Source organism: Nilaparvata lugens, chromosome 6 (genome assembly GCF_014356525.2).
Source record: "Nilaparvata lugens isolate BPH chromosome 6, ASM1435652v1, whole genome shotgun sequence".
NCBI lineage: Eukaryota > Metazoa > Arthropoda > Insecta > Hemiptera > Delphacidae > Nilaparvata > Nilaparvata lugens.
Window position 1 is genome coordinate 52549200 of NC_052509.1, and position 19824 is coordinate 52569023.

Below are 19824 nucleotides of genomic sequence, written 5' to 3' on the forward strand. Positions count from 1 at the left end.
CAGAGTTTTTGCATCGTGATTAATCAACTCAACTCAGCAGCTGGACAAGAATAAACCATTTCCTCCTACAACTTTCTATTCATGTACCTTCAACAACAAAAATTTCTAAGGCTGACCACTAACAACAGGACATTCATGATCATGATGAACATGTGGGTACATACATGTTCATCATGCATGTCATATCGTTAGTGGCCAGATTACGAAAATCGCAAAATTACAAGGAAAAACTAAATTTGGAAAACTTACAGATAGAGTCAATATTTCTTAAGCTGAGAGACAGAACGATGGGTGCGTTTGTTAAGGGCTAAACAGCCCAAGCCAGCTGGTTTCAAGTTCAACACTCAGCAGATATAATTTTCGTTCAACTCTGACGCTACTGTGGGCCTTCTGTAGTATTCAATTGATGTTGCAGCATCGGACGAATAAATAGTTCATTGCTCTTCAAGCAATATCTGAAAAATTCGAGAATCAATGTTCTACTTTAGCAAAATGTTCAGGGATATTCAAACTTATAAAACATTTCATAAATATTTGAAAATCATCATAAAATAAATATGAAAATATGAATTCTTATAACGTTGGGACGTTATAACGTTTCGTTTTGAATGTATTATAATGTTAATTTTTGCTGCTGCTCAGTGAACTTCATACGGTGGCAAAACTTATCTCACAAAAAAATAATATTGATCCTTCAGTTCCTAAAACGAAGTAACAGCTCCTTTAGATAACTGCTTATGTAGGCTATATAGTCACATGGGAAAAGAGTAAGAAATTTGTATCACTAGAAGAATCTACCAATAATATTATTCCTCATTTCCTCACGACATATCCAACTCTTATCTTACTAAGGCCCAAACTTTCTATGAAAGTTTGTTGTTCGTTGAATGTTCTTGAATGTTCGTTGTGCAGCAAACAGAGACGATTATTACCGTATATATTTTTTTAATTTACGCTGTCAGAGTCTGAAGGGCACATGGAATCATGGAAGGAGATTGGAATATTGTGTGATGAAACCAGATGAAATTGAAATTCAATGATAAAAATAAGTTTATTTTTAAAATATATAACTTTCATAAAATACATATTTTCACCAACAATAGGTTGCTACAAAATGGTTATTTACAATAATAAAGTTTTTTCATGAACAAATCCTGTAGGAAACATTAAATTTTGAATATTAATTTCATATAAAAGTTTTTCTAAGATAGTCATGAGAGAAATAATTTCAATTCAATAGAGACTGTATAATATTATTTTGTAAGATCTCGAACAGTGATGAACGTGATGTTGTGCATATTATTTGTGATAGTAGCTAGTACAGTGTGATAGTAAAATGCTCGAAGATATATCTTCCATATAGGTAAAATATAGTTAACTTTTTGAACTTAGAGTGAATCCGTTTATAAATAAATTTGTGAGTTTTTATTAGCTTATTGGTTGACTTTGGTGTTTAATTATAATTGATTGCCATTTATTGAGACAAGCCCATCACTGGTCATAGTCTGAAATTGCAGCACGCAAGGACTTGTAGCACGACTAAATCATGCAGTCGTGTTTGCCCTAATCAAAGAAGGAATCATGGCTTGCATTTCATAAAACTACTATGTAGGATGGAAATTATTATAAAATTCACAGAACTACAGAGTGATTGGACTTGAGAAAAAAACAATTAAGAGGGTACTGAGACATGGAATTTGAATACTTGTATAAAAAACTAAAAAGTTTTCCAGCAACAAAGATGATTTCAATCTTCGACTTATTACGGCTGGTTTTAATTTTAAAGAGGTAAAAAAAGCAAATTCAACCGTTGTGAAGAATTACAGTTGAAAAATTGAACGGTTAGAAAGGTATTTTAACAGAATAGAAAATTAAGGTCATTTTATTCAGCCTTTTTCTCAATAAAATTATTTTTAATAATACTATTAATAATTAACTTGGTTGTCTAATCCTACTTTATTATGACCAACATTTTGAATTCTATCCCAAGTCTGATAACATTTAAATTGAAAATCATGAACAAATACTGTTATAATATAAGAAAAATACCTTGATTGAACAGTAAAAAGGAAATGATAAAAAAGTAATATCATTTCCATTAAAATTGCATTATCCGTGTTAAAATAATGGACAGTAATGTATCCACTGCTTTGCAGTGAACATTAATGTATTTGAGAAAGTCTGTATCAATTAAAAATAATTCTACACATAAAATAAGAATTGCTATGCATGAGCAAGTTGTAGGGAGAAAATCTGAGAAAAGCGTTTCAACTGACTGACCAAATAGAATAACTATGTAGAACTAGGAACATGCTTCTAATAAAATATTGGTTTAAAATAATTGGTAGTGTTAAAACAATGATAAAAATAATTCGTAGAATGGAAACATTGATTTGAAAGTATGGATGTTCAGTGATCAGTACTCGCTTTCCTATATAAGCTTTCCAATGAACGTATAATTCTTTATCATTGATCATACGCAAAAAATGCAAAAGCAATTTTGGGATATATTTAGAATAGGAAGTAGAATAATAAATACAAATATTTTAAATAAAAAAGGATAATTGAAAATATTTTTGGAAAAATAGAATACTTTCAACTCCCAGTTGGTAATTTGTGACTTTTTGAAATGAGATCAAAACCAAATTTTTGTATACTAATAAAAAATCATTGATAGATTTTACGTTGAGTGCCGATCGAAAGTCAACCTTCATTGAAAGTTGCACAGCATTCGGTTAAATTCTAATCGTGATTAATTTCACGAGAACCTATCAGAGAAGGCTTTTTCGAAAAATTGCTTCTCTGATTGATTCTCATGAAATTAATCACGATTAAAATTTAACCGGGTTTTGTGCAACCGGCACTAAGAGTTATTACATAGGCAGTTCTTTCTTCATAACTAATCAATTCATGATAGAATGTTTTTCTATATGAAATATGAATTACTACCTACATTATGCTATTGGATATCATAGACTTACCTCTAATTCAACAACTACTACAACTACTTCTACAAGTCAAATAAATTTGAGGGAGTTCTCAAACGTTCTAATAGTTAAATAAAATCAAGTGGAAGAGTTCGCTTACACAACAATTGAGCGTCATACAACACATACAATTTCATGCTAAGACCAGACAATGGCAGTCAATAAGAATTTAAAACTAATAGTACCTATCAAAGGATTAGTTACAAGAATAAGGTTGATTGAAGAACGTGTATGGTTGGCTACCTTGTCGGCTGAAGCAAAACATATTGCGAGAAGCGAAGCGCATGCTCAATAATATATTACCCTCTCGCTGGAGCATGTTAGACCTATCAGGGACTGAACCATCAATATGATAAATATGCAAAATGAGTAAGACTACTTGTAAGGTATGCGAAATACTCTACTCCCCTCAAACAGCTGCAATTTCAACCTTATTCTAGGGACTGAACCATCAATATGTACGATAAATATGTGTAAGACCACTTGTACTGCATGTTGTTAAGCGAACTCATTGCACTCATCGCCGTTTCTGTACTTGCTTGAACAAAGTACAATTACTATCAATCCAGTAGAGCAGATTCGGCCCAGAAGCCACCAGACATTCCAACAGCGCCATAGTGTCACTCTCGGCGTGATGAGCATCCATTATCTCCCTGCCAATCAGATACTCATAGCAATCACACAACCTGTACTTTTTCTTAGGTTTTGGCAAACTACTCTCACCTGCAAACAGACTCCTCTTCACCTCTTTCAAAGTCGTAGCTGCGTTGTACACCTGAGACACTGTGGCTTTCTTACTATTCTTAACAGGCGTTACTTCTTGACTCGACTTGACTGCACTCAAATCGATCCCCTTCACCTCCTTCAGATAATCGGCTTCCGCCTTTTCGGAGGCAATTTGCAGTGCGGAGTCCCAATACTGCTCGCCCCACACATCTTCCCCATACTTATCAGTCATCAGTGTTTCGGTCTCCTTACATAGAACCGATTCAACTATCTCTTCCACTTCATTTATGACCTCGAATAGTCTCTCCTCGTTTTGCATGTCTTCTTTCTCTTGTTTGATGATCTCCTCAGTCTCTAGCAGTGAATTAAACTGAGTTTCCTCGTCGCTATCAATTTCGAGGAGGTCATCTGCGTTTTTTATTGTGTTGTAGAGCAGTGCGCGGAAGCCCTGTAGAGTATCAGCACAGTACAGGTCATCAGGTAATTCCTGCAAATGAATCACAACACCAATCGCATTAACAAGTTTGACCCGGAATAAATTGAATGGATTATCAAAGATACAACAAAAATAAACTTGAGAGAAGTAACTGTTAATTCCCACAACATATCAGTGTCAGTGTATGTGCATAGTAGAGTGAATCTAGAGATTGTGATGGAAATTTATTTAAGTTTAAAAGTTAAATAATTTATTTAAGAAATTTGGACTTTGATGTATTGTATTTAAATGTATTGTTTTTATCTTGACGAAGTCTATTGCATCTATATATATAAAAGCGAAATGGCACCCACTCACTGACTGACTGACTCACTCACTCACTCACTCGCAGAACTAAAAATCTACCGGACCAAAAACGTTCAAATTTGGTAGGTATGTTCAGTTGGCCCTTTAGAGGCGCACTAAGAACGGATTTGGAAAAATTTCCAAAGATATGCCAAAATCTGCGTTTTTTAGCGTTTTCTCAGCTTTATCAAGAACAAATGAACAGAAAATGTTCAAATTTAGTACAGAAGCTCAGCTAGGGTGTAATAATATTGTGTTAGAAGGAATTTGCAATAAAGTCAAAGACACGCCCAAAATTAGCGTTTTTCCAGCGTTTTTTTAGCGTTTTCTCAGCTTTATCGAGAACAAATGAACAGAAAATGTTCAAATTTAGTACAGAAGCCAAGCTAGGGTGTAATAATGTTGTATTAGAAGGAATTTGCAATAAAGTCAAAGATACGCCCAAAATTAGCGTTTTTCCTGCGTTTTTTTCTTTTTCTCAGATTTGTCGAGAACAAATGAAAAGAAAATGTTCAAATTTACTACAGAAGCTCAGCTGGGGTGTAATGATGTTGTGTTGGGATATGAAAATATATTTTTTTAAAATCAGTACACAGGTTTAGCTGAGGTGGAAGAATTTTGTTCGCCAAAGATACGCCGATATAGTTATCTAATTTTAAAGGATAGACTGGAGTACAATAATTCTCATAATATCCTAACGAAGTTTTTCACCCTGCACTAAATAATTGAAATTAATCGGTGATTGAATCGAGCGAGGAAGTACTTTGACCTTTTGATGGAATGAAGCATGCTGAAATGAAAAATTCAGGCGAGCCCGCTGATCTCATTTTTGGAAGATCCAGTCAGGGGTCCAGGGGGCGGAGCCTCCTGGCTAGACGGATATGGCGAGCAAAGCGAGCCTGACGGCTAGTGTTTGTATAAAGTTTAATGGCTAATGAAAATTCTTATTCTTAAAAATATTAACCCCCTGTTCTTAAGGCAATAATCCCACTCAGCCCGACCGGGCGATTATGAATAGTCCCATTGTAACGGATTGGAAAATATTTTCACTGTACCATAAGAACGGATTGGAAAAATATTTCACTGTACTGGATACAAACACTACACTGATACTGATAGAATAGAATTAATTTTTATTTGATGACGTGACGAAGATTGGATATTAGTGTTTACTCTAACACTCATCACGTAATATGAATGTAGGAATCCGCCTTGGATAATTATGGAAAATCTTTGATGTCTTCCAATAACAAATTATCTTGCGAGGATTCGGAGGATTCGGATGATTCTTGATAAAATTAGCTCTTTATGAGCTTTATGAAAGCATTCAAAGTTCTTACTAGATATTTTTATGTTCAAAAATAATGAGTTGTACATAGATTATGAACAAAACTTATGTTTTTTTTTCTTTCATAGAGCTTGAATAGGAGACAGTGTTGTGTGATTTCATCATCATGCTTCCACATGAAGATTATATTCCGAAAAATTTATTGATGATAAGTTACTAATTACTGCATCTCTTTTAAGGCCAAAGCATCATCCATCACGCCTGTTTCCAATGCCACAGGGCATAGGATAGAAGTAGCTTCATATTAATTTTTATGTTATAAGAAAATATCTAAAATGAAGAATTGTTGAGACTTGAAAAAACAAACAGCATGAGTCTTCATTTGGAATATAATAAGATTCAAATGAAAATGCTTGATTTTGGTTCCAAGTGTAGAGGAAGAATATACTAAAACTTTTCTTTAAAACTAAATCGATGTCACTGGGTTGTATGCAGCTAAATCTGGTAATTCATAATTCATTTATTGCTTCATTGATACACAATTATTCATTACAATAATTGGGGGAGGACCGAGAGACACAGTCAAAAACTGTTAATCCTCCGAATAAAGATAGAAACCAGATAAAATATTCTCTATATTATAAAATATTCTATTGGAACCTAATAAATTTCAAATGAAGACTCAAAAACAATTTTTGAGAACGTGTTTTTAACTCACCATTCCGTTTTCTGCAAGCTCCCCTCTAATTATAGGAAAATCGAATCTATTTCCATTGTGTGCCAGCATGCATACAGGTTTGGGAAGCATCTTGATGAATTCGACAATCTGTTTGCAGGTATTTTTATTGAACGATGGATATGGTTGAAGTAAGTCATTTGTTAAGCCTGGAAAACATATGAAATTTTATATTATAATAATTATATGAATCAGTAACAGCACCTAGTGAAAACAAAATGCGAATGGTAGTCCTTTTTCTGTGGTAACAAGAAATGTAGGTTGCAAATGTAAGCAAATTGTAAGCAATGTAGGTTGCAAACAAAAACTGAATATGTTACTGGCAATGTGGATGAATGTTTTGCTTCCGTATTATTAGACTGGTGATTTTTTAATGATTGAAAAAATGTGTACCTTGGTATTTGTTAGTGGTTATTTCTAGCACTTCTGACCCCCTGGATTGGAGAACTAGCTCAAGAACTGTTGTATTGTAATCTTTGAAACCCTCAACTTTTAATTAGCCTATACAGAGTTGATGAAAATCATGGAAACAGCCATAGGCCTATATTTCTCTAAAAAGAATAATTTAACAGTAGGTTTCATTGAGGATCCTATTGGAAATAAAAAATTACTCGTCAAAAATTACTTAGTTACTCTAACATCTTTGAACCTCATATGAATCCAATTTCAATTTTTGAAATGTGAAGGTTGTCATATGATACATGATTTCGATACAGAGTTCCAATAGAAAATAACTGGCGAAAACCGTACATTGATAATATCTCAACCACAGCCTACTATAGATAGATTATCTTAGGCGGGATGCACACTGGAGAAACGCATTTCGTAAAGCCCTCTTTCATGAAATTTGTTTCATGCAATCCGTTTCACTCGCGCATGCATACAAAAGAAACGTTCCCTGCTCAATCTTATCAGTCGATTGCGAGCAGCTTTCGTTTCACGTTTCCTGAAACTTTTTTCACGAAACGCGTTTCTCCGGTGTGCATCCCGCCTAAAGTAAGCCATGTCTCAATCCGTATCAGTTTGTTGATGTAAAAGTTGTAAATAATATAATGTTGTATATTAACCAGCTGAAACCATGTGTCACCGCATGGAGGACTGTCTGTCATAGATCCCAAATAGCCTCAGCTGATGTTATGAATGAATGGAAAAACTGTAGTAATTGCATGCAATGAACAAATTCTTTTAAACGACTTTGGTCTTTAGTAAGTCAAAAGTGAGAAAACGCTACCGCTTGATCAAAAAGCATGTTTGTTCGGTTTGAAATATTTAACTTATGTCACTTCTCAATCGCCAAATTTCAAGCAAGAAAAATTTCACATGAAACAAACCTACGTGCCTTGACAGATCCTTCAATCAATTAAACTGGAATGAGAAAAAATAAGAGACATATTATAGAACAATAGCAAGGTGAAACCACCTAGAAATTCCAATAGCCTAGACCTACACTAGGCCTATAATAGACAAGAAATAATAGGACCTAAATCTACCCTACATAACGAACATAAGCCTAGGTCAATAAATACTCAGTATAAAACACAATCATTTTAGTAAATTTTATGAAATCATAATAAAAACATGACTCGTCTTCAAGACTCGTAACACATTAGGAGAGCAACATCAGAGAGCAACCATTGGTGGGTCTTGTGTGTATCAGGTTCAGACACCAGTGAGACACAAACTGACCGCCAAAATTTGGCGTCCCAATAATGGCACATTATAAAGGGTCGCGTAGAAAGGTGGGAGAACAGCGTTTCCGATTCCCTGCCTTGCCAGCACCTGGAGGGTGGCTGATACCAGTACAACTAATGTAATATCAACTGTTCATTGCTGTTTAAAATCATCATCATCGTCATCAGTGTTCTGTCCTAGAGCAGATCCAAACATGATTTTATTTTTCCATTCCTATCTTGTCAATTATAATATAATAAGCAATTATATTTTATAGGAGTGGCCGTAGTTGAATGGATCAGATGCTGGCTTCATGATTCAGAGACTCGGGTTCATATCCTGGCTCGGGCAAGATATTAATCTCGGCCACTCCCGTGTTTCGGATGGACACGTTAAGCTGTCGGTCACAGCTGCCTGAAAAACAGTCGTTAGGTCATGTCAGAAGCCCTGAAATTTATCAGTTGCGACCTGAAAACTCTACCACCAGACCTGAGCCAGCCAGTTCACTCAATACTATTATTATTATATTTTATCCGTCAATAAAATATATTTTTAATGATTTAATGATACATTCTCATAATTGAGATTTAATATTTTGTTTATTAATTATATTTCTACATTGATAAAAAACGATCTGGCAACCCTGCGGTGATAGAAAAGGATAGCGAATTAATAAAAACAATATAAAAACTTGTAGTACCCTTTATTATTGAAAACTTTAAAATATTTCAACTTTAAAAACTTATAAATATTTTTTTAATATATTAGTTGAAATATTTCAAAGTTTTTAATAATTCAGTTTTCTCCATCCATGACCAGCACTTGCTGGATATATTGCGTCATTAGGTCAAACTTTAAAACACAATCCTATCCAACCATTGGTTCCTATCCAACCATCTAAAGACAATATCGAGATGGGTGGCAGTTAAAGCGAATTAAAAAAAACTCTGTATTGCCTCCTCATTCAGGGAGTAAAGCGGCAGGTTCACAAGCTTTGCCCGAAGCACCCTCTTAAATAAATCTTCACTTCCTGCACACGGAGACTCGCTGGCATCCTGTAGAATATTTTTAGTGCACTGACAGGGAAACTACTGTGTGACCGTGTGAGTCTTGCATGAGGTAGATCAATGTCAGCCCGTTGTCTTGTGTTGTGATCGTGCATTTGTCCTCTTTGAACAAATCTGCAGTGTTAGACAGATCTGCAGTATCGTTAGTTAGATCTCACTATGGTGAGATCCAAGTTTTAATGATAGTATAGCGCTATCCTTTTATTAAAACACTTCACTTATATGGACTACTTTTGTACAAATTAATAAAAACTTGTAGTAACCTTTATTATTATTTAAGAGGACAGCACACCTGTGAAGGCCCGTGAAGCCAAGTGCTGGCAACCCACTCATCCACACACTAGCGCTGGTTGACATTGGCCTTCACTGGGCCAACATATAGATGCGCCATTAGGCTCAAGTCATAAAATTATTCTTGCTACTCACAAATGGTGTAGTTCAATCAACATTTATTCTGAGTTCATAAACTCCACAAAGCCTTATTATAAAATTACTTGACCTTATAAAATTATCCCATTTTAAAGCTACTCCACAGAGTATTTATTTATTAATTTTAAAATAAATTAATTAATGAGTAGCAACTTCAGAGATAGCAGATCAATCTGTACCAGTTCTAGTGTGCCTAGGCTATAGGCTACTGACTTATCTGACTTACACGTAGGAGTGACCCAAGAATATTATGCAGGATAGGGTATAAAACATATCCCTATCCTACTATCCTTGAGAGTGGCCTATCTACAAAGTATAGCCAACATTTGAATAAATACAAGTTACTTGTTTTGACGATAGGCTATGAGCAAACTAACCTGTAACCTCTGAGACAAGATTGTTGATCATCCGATTAGGATACACACAAACATTTAATTTTTGAACAACACGAGGAATATTTATACTTTTACTATGTCTTGGTGATTTCTTAGCATGGCATTCTTCTATGTGCTCACGAACAACACCTAGTAATGATACTTCTGTGATTTTGGAATTGATGAATCCAGTTGTTTCCAAATCCAATATGAGATAAGAACGTATTCTTGAAGATTCCATCGATGAAATATTACTGATTTACAATAAAAATATAATTGAAAATTTCAAAGCGAATTAGGTTGCTTAATATGAAAAAATGATGAAATATAGGATATGGTAGCCTAATATTAGGTATAAAAAATTCTAGTTCAACTGAAATTGAATCACTAAAAAAAGAACGTGAGATATAATATAATGTGAACCTTTCTATCTCATACAAACAAAAATGACCGTTAAATTGCTTATTGTTTTGATCACTCAGATTACAGATTTACGGCTTAATTCAAAGAAAACGACATAACCACACCAGTTGCACTTCTTTGTTATATGTTTTTATGTTTATGTTTTCGGAATCGATCTATCGATACTTCAAAGCCATCGATGATTTCGATCACTTAGTACCTCGATTAATCATATATCGATATTTAATTATCAGGTAAAATTTAAAATCTAAAAGAGCAAGGAAAGTAGGATAGCAATAGGTAATAGTATCACAGTATAGTATATAGTATCCTACTGTAAAGTATAAAAGTAGAGTAATATTTTTATTTTAATATATTTAATGACCATAAATAATCCAATTGATTAAACGATTGATTTCATTGATACATTTGATTTTACATTCTATATCATTTAAAACGAATTTTAATTTAAAAATAAATAAAGATTAAATAACATTTTCTTAAATTTTCAAATACCTAAATTTTTAAATTTTATCAAATTTTCTATTTCATTTATATTTTATTATACATTCTTTTTCATTCTACTTGCAATTTCATTTTTACATTCTATACTCACTGGTCACACCTGATCAAATTTATAAGGCCTCTGACTTACCTTTTATTTTGCTTTCAGCTAGGACCGACGATTTAACGTATCCGTCTGAAACACGGGACTAGTCCGAGAAAAATATATGTCACGGCCCGGACTGGTTCACAAAACCACTTGACTACGGCAACTCATCAATTCAGAAGATTGAAGATAGGCCTATAAAATAAAAGCTCAGTAGCCTACGGTAGCCTATTCTGTCTATCAGATAATAAAGATGTGTATGGGTCAAAACATAGTGGACGAGTGATGGAGGTATAGCGAGAGTGTGTCAGACTGTCAGTGAAGTTAAATACTGAGATTGAGTGTTCTCATTTTAAATTATAAATAATATATATATATATTATATATATATATATATATATATATATATATATATATATATATATATAATATATATATATATATATAATATTATATTTAAATAATTTAAATCAATGTCTCCGCTTCCTTCTGCCTTCTCCTTTTACCCTACCAGTAGGCTACCTTCGCCGCTTCAATATGTTTTGACCCTATATTGACAAGAGTGTTTACATTAAAATTTTGATTAACAAAATTATTCTTAATCATTGGAAATACCAAGATTTTCATTATTTTTCTTCAGGGAAATAATTTTTAACTAGGCCTAGGTTGATTTCTCAAATTGAGTAGCTTAGGACCTACATTGTACTCAACAATCTTTCGCAAAAATAATAATCTTTTGCTATGAAGTAAAAAAGTAATCTATGTTTTTTCTATGACAAAGCACTTAATAATAACACTATTGTTAATAGACATTTGTTTCTAAGTACCTAAATGTTTTATTCAACTTACTTTTTGATAAAGCTAAGTGGAATGATTTCCACTTCTTATGAAGCTCCTCTTCAGGAGTGAAATGAATTCTACATTGCTCAATCAAAACTATTATATTGTTTGTATTATTGATGAGTATATCAGTATATCGATATTGTTGATAGTTCAAAATGGAAACGGACTATATATTACTGTATATAGTAGTATAAATACAACACTAATTTATTTATCCACCAACATTCCACATTATCATTTAGGCTCAACTCACACTTACGCGACTCAGGTCGAGAAGAGACTCGACTCTAGTCGAGAGCATGTGTTTTCAAATGGTGAAGTCGCGGGGACTAGAATAGACTGGTCTGAGTGTCACCATTTGGAAACACATGCTCTCGAATAGAGTCCAGTCTCTTCTCGACCTGAGTCGCGTAAATGTGAGTTGAGCCTTATTGGGTACTGAACCGGTATATAATATTTGTAAAAGAAATGACACATTAGAAAAAAAATATCGATAGTGACGATTGTTTTAATTTTGTACTATCCAGCTTGTTGGCGTAATTGTATGGCACTGAAGACTCAACAGAGTTTTCGACTGAATTCGACTGAGAATCATGTACCTGCTACTCCGATTCAAGAGTTGTAAAATCGCTTCCTGGTGGTTCGGAACGCACATAAAACTGTCGGTCCCGGCTGAAGTATGACAGTCGTAAGGCCCATTGACGGCTTAAATGACATATTCAGGCGAGGTGGAACTTCCGTCAGGGAATACCCACTAATAAAAGTCATACGAATATTAATATTATAATTAAAATTTGACTTATTTTCTTTTAGATTTTGATAAGCATGTAACTTACTCTGTAAAACATAAACGCTCTGATATTGCATTGAAAACGTCTTGAGAGAAACTGGAACATTCCTTTTTTCGACCAGAGACTGTCACAAAGAAATCTAATGACTACTTCCAAATCCAAATGATTAGTCACTACAATTATTGTGTATTATTAAACACTGAAATCACAGTTTTTGCAGAGATATAATTTGGGGCTTAGTAACTGTTCCACTATTTTCTGTCATAAGTGTAGCTTGGAAGGAAATAATGACTGTCATTAAGCAAGAAGGGCTGCAATCTCAGTAATTATCGTAATAGAAGGTCAGAAAAGCTTTTATTGCGATGACCAGATTGAGCCGCACATTTTATAAAAGGGTGACATTTATTTTGGGAAATACTCTTGTAATGACTGAACTTCAGATTGGTAGTCACTTTGGAGGAGAAATGGTACAGTATGGTTCGAGCATGTAGTAAAGTGATAAGTTTGTTTTGTTAATATTGCAGGGTTTGGTTGAATCTAATAAATCCTAAAATCTATTGTATTTAGAGTTTTATAATTTTCAAATTCACTTACTATTACAATAAACTATGTACTCAAGCTATCACAAATTACTTTGCAAATGTGAGTGTTCCCAGAAATTTTTTATGAATGTTAAACACAGTAAGGATAACCTTGGTTACTTTACCTGAAGAATTAGTTAGATTAGTGAACAGATCAAATTAACACTAGTAGTTCTGTGAACAGTGGACCTCGCGCTCAGTAAGTTACATTGACCTGTTGTTATGCTTTCTCAAAAATTAATAAATAATTTATCAATTTTAAATGTCTAGAAAAAATCCTAAATAAATATAGAGCTTTCTGTCTTATCGTACCGTGACGTGTCGTCCCGGAATGTGAGTGTGAGCGCTGTTATCAGGTCTGGCTGCAACTGTCTACAACGTTGATGGAAAGATACAATTTTCAAGATGTTCGATGTTTTTTATTATAGTCAACTGTCTACTAACGTTGATGGAAAGATAAATTTTCAAGATGTTCGATGTTTTTGATAGTAATCTATTCAAATGATAGATTTATATCAAATCTATTCGTCGAATGATTATCTAAAATATACAGCAATGAGATTTATTAAGAGCATGATAGTTTCTTGGAGAACTAAGCTATGCTGAAAAGAATTGTCTTCTAGGATGCATTCAAGATAGATGCCCAAACGCAAAATACTTGTATTCTATTCAGATGATCTGCATTATAAACAATAATTTATCTGCATGGTCGTTGGTAGAGCACAAATAGAGGAGTTTATTCAGGACATTAACATGAGTTAAGAAATTGACTAATGTAGAGGATTGTAGTATTTCAATATGTGCCGAGATACTACTATTGTGGTCTGTTAAATTTTTCAATCATATTTTGCTAAATACCCTTGAAGTAAAGTATTTTTTCATCTTAAGTAGATAACAATCTTTATTTTCCGCAGGAGCATAATCAAGTCGAAAAAGTTCTGACAAGTATCACTGCAACACTGAAAAGCCTTAACATGCAACCAGCTGAAAAAGCCTCAACGTTTAAAGCCAGATTCCTTCAAATGTCAGCAATGTACATGCTTATACAATCAATCATGATTATGTTCTTGGGCTGGCAGCACTGGAATTTCGCTTCAAGGGTCGCCGCAATGGAAAATCTTGTTTATTCCTTCGGATTCTTTTCTATATCCACAGATTTGTTCTTGATGTCCTCTCGAACATCTGAGCTGATTGCCATGATACGATCGAAATACTATTTGTTCGGAGTGAAAACTGACAATATCAACCAAGATATATTCAGAAAAAAGAAACAGTTGGTAGAAAGTCTGGAAAACGCCTGTTTGAATGGGTTGCTAATGATTGAAAAAGTCCTTAAATGCGTATATCTTGGATATATGACTTTGCCAGTTGTTAGTATTACTTTCTACTTGGCAAAATTATCCAAGATTGAAGATTTGAGATTGCCTTTTGTAATTTTCATCCCTTACATTTATCCATTATCACTGACTTTCTCATCAATTCAACAATATCTACTTTCAACGTTCATTACAACGGTTTATGTCCTCTATTCAGCAATTCTAACAATATCTGTTTTCAAAATTATGATGTTGTCTGTTAATAACGTGCTCATTGAAATGGAGTTATTCCGGCTGAATTTTGAGGATCTAAATCTGTATTTCGATCACTATGGTATGGAGGAGACTTCCAATGACCTGATTTTGGTGAGAAACATTGAAGGGAAAGATTGCGAGCAGCAGAGTAATTTGAAGGCATTGATGACGCATGTTACCAAACACCATCAAATCATTTTCAGGTAAAATAGAAATAATTTAATGTGTAATAATAGTTCATAACTTTCTAATCACTTCACAGTTCTTCTAGGCTAGGCGCACACCAGTTATTCGAGATAAGACAAGACATGATCAGACACGTTTAGTCACAATACTAGCTGCTTGTGGCGCAACTCAAACTGATTAGTCATTGCAATTAGACATGTCTTCATAAGCAACTATGTAAAGTATTGTGACTAAACTTGACTGATCATGTCTTGACTTGACTAACTGGTGTGCGTCTAGCCTAATATTATCAACATGTTTGGAAATTTATTATCAGACTGGAGGGTAGGATTGTGTTTTTGTTGGAAAATGATTGACTCTTTTTTCCTTAAAGATTGTGAGAGAAAATACAGAGCTATTTTTGCCTATGACTGAATGAAGAGAATGTAATTATTTAATAGAAAATCTTTTAAATAAGAGGATAGAGATAACTTAATAACAGTAAGTTATGGCTTTGTTCAATAGTGAATAATTCTGAATAATTAATAAAATAAAATCGATTTTCACTAGTTCCTGACAGTTTTTTAAACACTTACAGCTTACGTTAAAGGCTACATACCATACAATAAACGATGGAATAGTTGAAGAGAAATTCAGGTTTATCAACTCATTAGTTTACTTTTATGTTATTACAGAAAAGTGAAAATTCTAAACTCTGGACTGAGATTTCGATTGCTATATTTCAATGCATTCTCCTGCTTGCAGATTTGTTTATCCATCTTCAGCTTCATGGTAAGATAGAATTTTAAACGTTATGATCATCGATTTCACTGCTATTTCATTTGGTCGATCATTTTACCAATCAAAGCTTGGATCTGTTTCTAAACAATTTAAATGCATTAGAAAAGTTTATAATTTATAAATAGTTCTATCAAAAATCAAATTGCTTAGAACTCTAGAACTCTGTCCAATATCTTAAAATGTTTCTCGTGGTTAGCCAAATTAGCTAACAGGCAATGTATATCACAGAAAGAATATAACGGACAATTGAAAAATTATCCAACTCCAAATTTTATTTTGATCAGTTGAGAATTAAATATTTAAGAAGCAACTACAGTATAGGAATTGTTTAATTGCTGTTAAGCCCTGGCCTTTGAGTCGGTGTGCTAATGGTAGAGGAACTGTGGAATAATAATTGTAATTGATTATAAAAGGTTGCTTTGATTCTTGAAAATTTGTCGACTGAAATTATTTACAGAGAGGAGAAGCAACATTCAAAATAAAGCATGGCCTTGTGATATTGGGAATGATTCTCAACAGCTTTTTCTGCTGCGATTTGGGACAAAAACTTCAGGATGAGGTACATTATTTTCAAATATTGAATTTTTATTTCAATAATCATCAAGTTCAAATAGGATAAGTTGAATAACTATGAGTCTGTCCACTGTCAATTTTGAAGAGAGACCCTCAGGGAGCCCCAATCAGCTATTGCTGCTTCAGTTTCAATTCCTATTTCACCCGACATTTGATATACTAATTTGTGACGGTATGCACCGTTATCTCTAAGAGGAAGAGGGAGAGAGTGAATTTTTTATGGGAAAATGATGATAAAATACAAATCTAAAAGCTTTATAACTCATTAAAAACGAGTTTTCAGGACTCAAAATTACATTTTTTCCGGGCGAGGACCCCGACCCCCCTAGGTTCCCTCCTCCGTACCGGAACCTTCAATTTTACAAATTCAGCACTATCATATACCTAACTATCATCACCAATTTTATCCAACACATACCTCATCAATTATTCAACACATGAACGTTATTATTAGCTCAGACGTATTCAACTGCAATTTAAAAAAATTAGGAGGTCTGCAATCCACCGAGCATATATGGCTATATGGCAATGTTGAACATTATTAAGGTCCCTTCACAAAAAATAAAAAGTGATAATTTTTTTAACCAATAATGAGTCAAAGAATATTACTCTTCAAAAGAGTTTTTCAAAGAAAGGTAATCTAATTGTTTGTTATTGTAATTTAATTTTATTCTCCATTCCCAACACCTTGACAAAAATGGGGTACAATTATTGCAATTGAAGTTATAAATTTTTCAGAGCAATAATGGGTCAAACAATATTACTCTTCAAAAGGGTTATCAAAGAAAGGTAATCTGATTGCTTATTATTGTAATTGGATTAAAGTTATTCTCTATTCCCAACACCCTGACAAAAATGGGGTATATTGTAGTTGAAGTTATCCATAATTCTAACATAAATTCACTACCGAAATAGGATAGTTATTGTAATAAATATATTAAATAATGAACATTTTTGTTTCAGGGTGAAAGAATAAGATTGGACCTTTTCTATGGCAGTAAGTGGATGGGAAGTCCTAATTGGCTCCTTCGAATGTTACTTGTGATGATGCTTCAAAGTAATAATCTACCAAAAATTGGACTCTATAATGTTTTTACACTCAACAGGAATAACTTGAGAGTGGTAAGTAGGCTGTATTACTACTCCAATGCCAGATGCTGGCTTTATGATTCAGAGGCCCGGGTTCAATTCCCGGCTTGGGCAAGATATTTATCTCGGGCCACTCCCGTGTTTCGGATGGACACGTTAAGCCGTCGGTCCTAAAAAGCAGTCGTTAGGTCATGTCAGAGGCCCTGAAATTGATCAGTTGCGACCTGAAAACTCTGACACCAGATCTGAGCCAGCCAGGTCACACGATATTATTATTATTATTATTACTACTCCAATTTCCAATTAAATGATCTTGCTATTATAATCTATTGCATTTCAAAATTTGCGTAAATGCATTTCATAAGCTACCAAGATTGAAACTTTTCAAGTTAATGGCTTGCACAATCGTACAAGGTTTCTATTACTTTATGTGAAAAATTCGATAATATTATGAATCTTGGATTTTTTGTGGAGTTGTAGACTAACTTATCACAGGATTGATTTTTTAATTAACTTAATAATAAATTATTCCACTAGCATTTTTTACGAGCTCTTTTTTCAATGAATTTATAACAACTTTTGACCAGGAAAGATAGTGTTTTTAATTTAATGTACCAATCTTTCAGATTATTCAGGCAGCGTATTCCTACTTGAATCTACTAAACAATTTTTCAAATTGAGACAAATGAAAAATATTGTACGCTATTACCTTCTCCAAGATTACTGCTGAATGGACCAATATGGAAAAACTAACAATCAGTGTCAGAAGAGATGATGTATCAATTCAGTTATAAGAAAAATAAACTTTATTGAAGAATCTGATTTATTGATCATTGTTTTATTGTTACACATAATACGATACACAAATAATGCATCAACATTTTCATACCTACACTTTTGAACACATTCATTTTTTCATATTACAATACTCTTCACTGAACTATCATAGATCCGTAAGAAGAATCATTGGAACAAATTGACGCCACACACTCCCTAAGAGAACACTAGGACTATATCTATGAACCAAGACTCCATTGTATATTAACTAAGTAGCTTACCAGAATCGTACTAAGCAAGAATTTCCTTGATGGGAATAAATTTATTCAGAAAATATCACAAAGAGAATAAAAATTGTTCCGTGTATAACCCCTTACACCAAGTAACATCAACGTTTTTTTCAAAAGCACAACACTTTCCAGTACTTACATTAAAAACATTGATGGGTCCAACTATTTTTCTAATAAAAAGCTGACATTTACTCAATTTTCATCAAACTCTATTGAGTTTGATGTAACACTGTGATTTCCTGTTACTCGTTGCAATAATTCTAAAATATTTACATTTATTACAACCTTCACAGAACTGTTCATCAGAGGTAATTCCCGAACTGATTTTTATGTAAGAATGTATGTCATGTTGTCAAAGTACATTGAGTCAAACCTTTTATTTTGAGTTTGTTGGGAGGCAACTTGACAGGCCTCAAGTAAGGGTTGTCGATGATGTCGTTTTCAGCCTTATTCGCCTCCTCTTCTTCTTTTATTCCGTCTTTCTTTTTCCTTTGCGGACTTCTGTTCGATTCATCCTCTTCAAATTCGAACACTTGGTCTTTCGGGAGAAGAGCGTTCAGATAGGGTGGGAAGTTCGGCTTGCTGGCAATCACTGCAATTCAAAATAAAAGAAGTTTATCAATTTACAATTATAATATTCTACAATAAAGGAAAGAATCGTCTTAAACATGTACGGGATAGAAAATACACGGATGTCGCATCTGAACTGATTATCTTACAATTTTGCATAAGGATTCTGAAATTACTGACGATGGACATAGGCTTATTTTTATTGCTATTATTCAATAATTTCCAATTAAATGATCTTGCTATTATAATCTATTGCATTTCAAAATTTGCGTAAATGCATTTCATAAGCTACCAAGATTGAAACTTTTCAAGTTAATGGCTTGCACAATCGTACAAGGTTTCTATTACTTTATGTGAAAAATTCGATAATATTATGAATCTTGGATTTTTTGTGGAGTTGTAGACTAACTTATCACAGGATTGATTTTTTAATTAACTTAATAATAAATTATTCTATTAGCATTTTTACGAGCTCTTTTTTCAATGAATTTATAACAACTTTTGACCAGGAAAGATAGAGTTTTTAATTTATTATACCAATCTTTCAGATTATCCAAGCAGCGTATTCCTACTTGAATCTACTGAACAATTTTTCAAATTGAGACAAATGAAAAATATTGTACGCTATAAAGATTGAGACTAACAACGAAAAATAGTTGGTACCTATTACCTTCTCCAAGACTACTGCTGAATGGACCAATA

At 33.4% G+C, this 19824-nt stretch overlaps 2 protein-coding genes across 4 annotated transcripts; one reads left to right on the top strand and one right to left on the bottom strand.

The window, feature by feature from the left end:
- Positions 1 to 234: 234 nt before the first annotated feature.
- On the bottom strand, positions 235 to 10639 carry LOC111053395. Of its 2 annotated transcripts, XM_039431229.1 has the most exons (4): positions 10063 to 10613; positions 6501 to 6667; positions 3711 to 4200; positions 235 to 455 (listed from the first exon to the last, which is right to left on the bottom strand). In XM_039431229.1, the coding sequence occupies exons 1-4, from the start codon at positions 10298 to 10300 to the stop codon at positions 445 to 447; spliced, it is 906 nt and encodes a 301-aa protein (XP_039287163.1). In that variant the 5' UTR covers positions 10301 to 10613; the 3' UTR covers positions 235 to 444. The 2 variants fall into 2 exon arrangements, with proteins under 2 accessions (XP_039287163.1, XP_022195970.2); XM_022340278.2 differs by lacking the exon at positions 235 to 455 and having other exon boundaries at positions 1032 to 4200; positions 10063 to 10639.
- A 4264-nt stretch (positions 10640 to 14903) lies between these two features.
- LOC120351969 lies at positions 14904 to 19807 on the top strand. 2 transcript variants are annotated; one of them, XM_039431236.1, is made up of 5 exons: positions 14904 to 15060; positions 15718 to 15814; positions 16281 to 16382; positions 17360 to 17518; positions 19671 to 19807. In XM_039431236.1, exons 1-5 carry the CDS (start codon positions 14939 to 14941, stop codon positions 19722 to 19724), a joined length of 534 nt encoding a protein of 177 aa, XP_039287170.1. In that variant the 5' UTR covers positions 14904 to 14938; the 3' UTR covers positions 19725 to 19807. The 2 variants fall into 2 exon arrangements, with proteins under 2 accessions (XP_039287170.1, XP_039287169.1); XM_039431235.1 differs by lacking the exon at positions 19671 to 19807 and having other exon boundaries at positions 17360 to 18046.
- The last annotated feature ends 17 nt before the right edge of the window (positions 19808 to 19824 follow it).

Bases quoted from the DNA above. Each gene is read 5' to 3' on its own strand.
- LOC111053395 (XM_022340278.2), bottom strand. From the start codon at position 10,300: ATGGAATCTTCAAGAATACGTTCTTATCTCATATTGGATTTGGAAACA. The intron at 6,668-10,062 runs GTTAGTTTGCTC...TATGTTTTCCAG, and splicing joins TCTTGTCTCAGAGGTTACAG to GCTTAACAAATGACTTACTT. The intron at 4,201-6,500 runs GTGAGTTAAAAA...ATTCATTTGCAG, and splicing joins AGCTTGCAGAAAACGGAATG to GAATTACCTGATGACCTGTA.
- LOC120351969 (XM_039431235.1), top strand. From the start codon at position 14,939: ATGGAGGAGACTTCCAATGACCTGATTTTGGTGAGAAACATTGAAGGG. The intron at 15,061-15,717 runs GTAAAATAGAAA...ATGTTATTACAG, and splicing joins CACCATCAAATCATTTTCAG to AAAAGTGAAAATTCTAAACT. The intron at 16,383-17,359 runs GTACATTATTTT...TTTTTGTTTCAG, and splicing joins GACAAAAACTTCAGGATGAG to GGTGAAAGAATAAGATTGGA.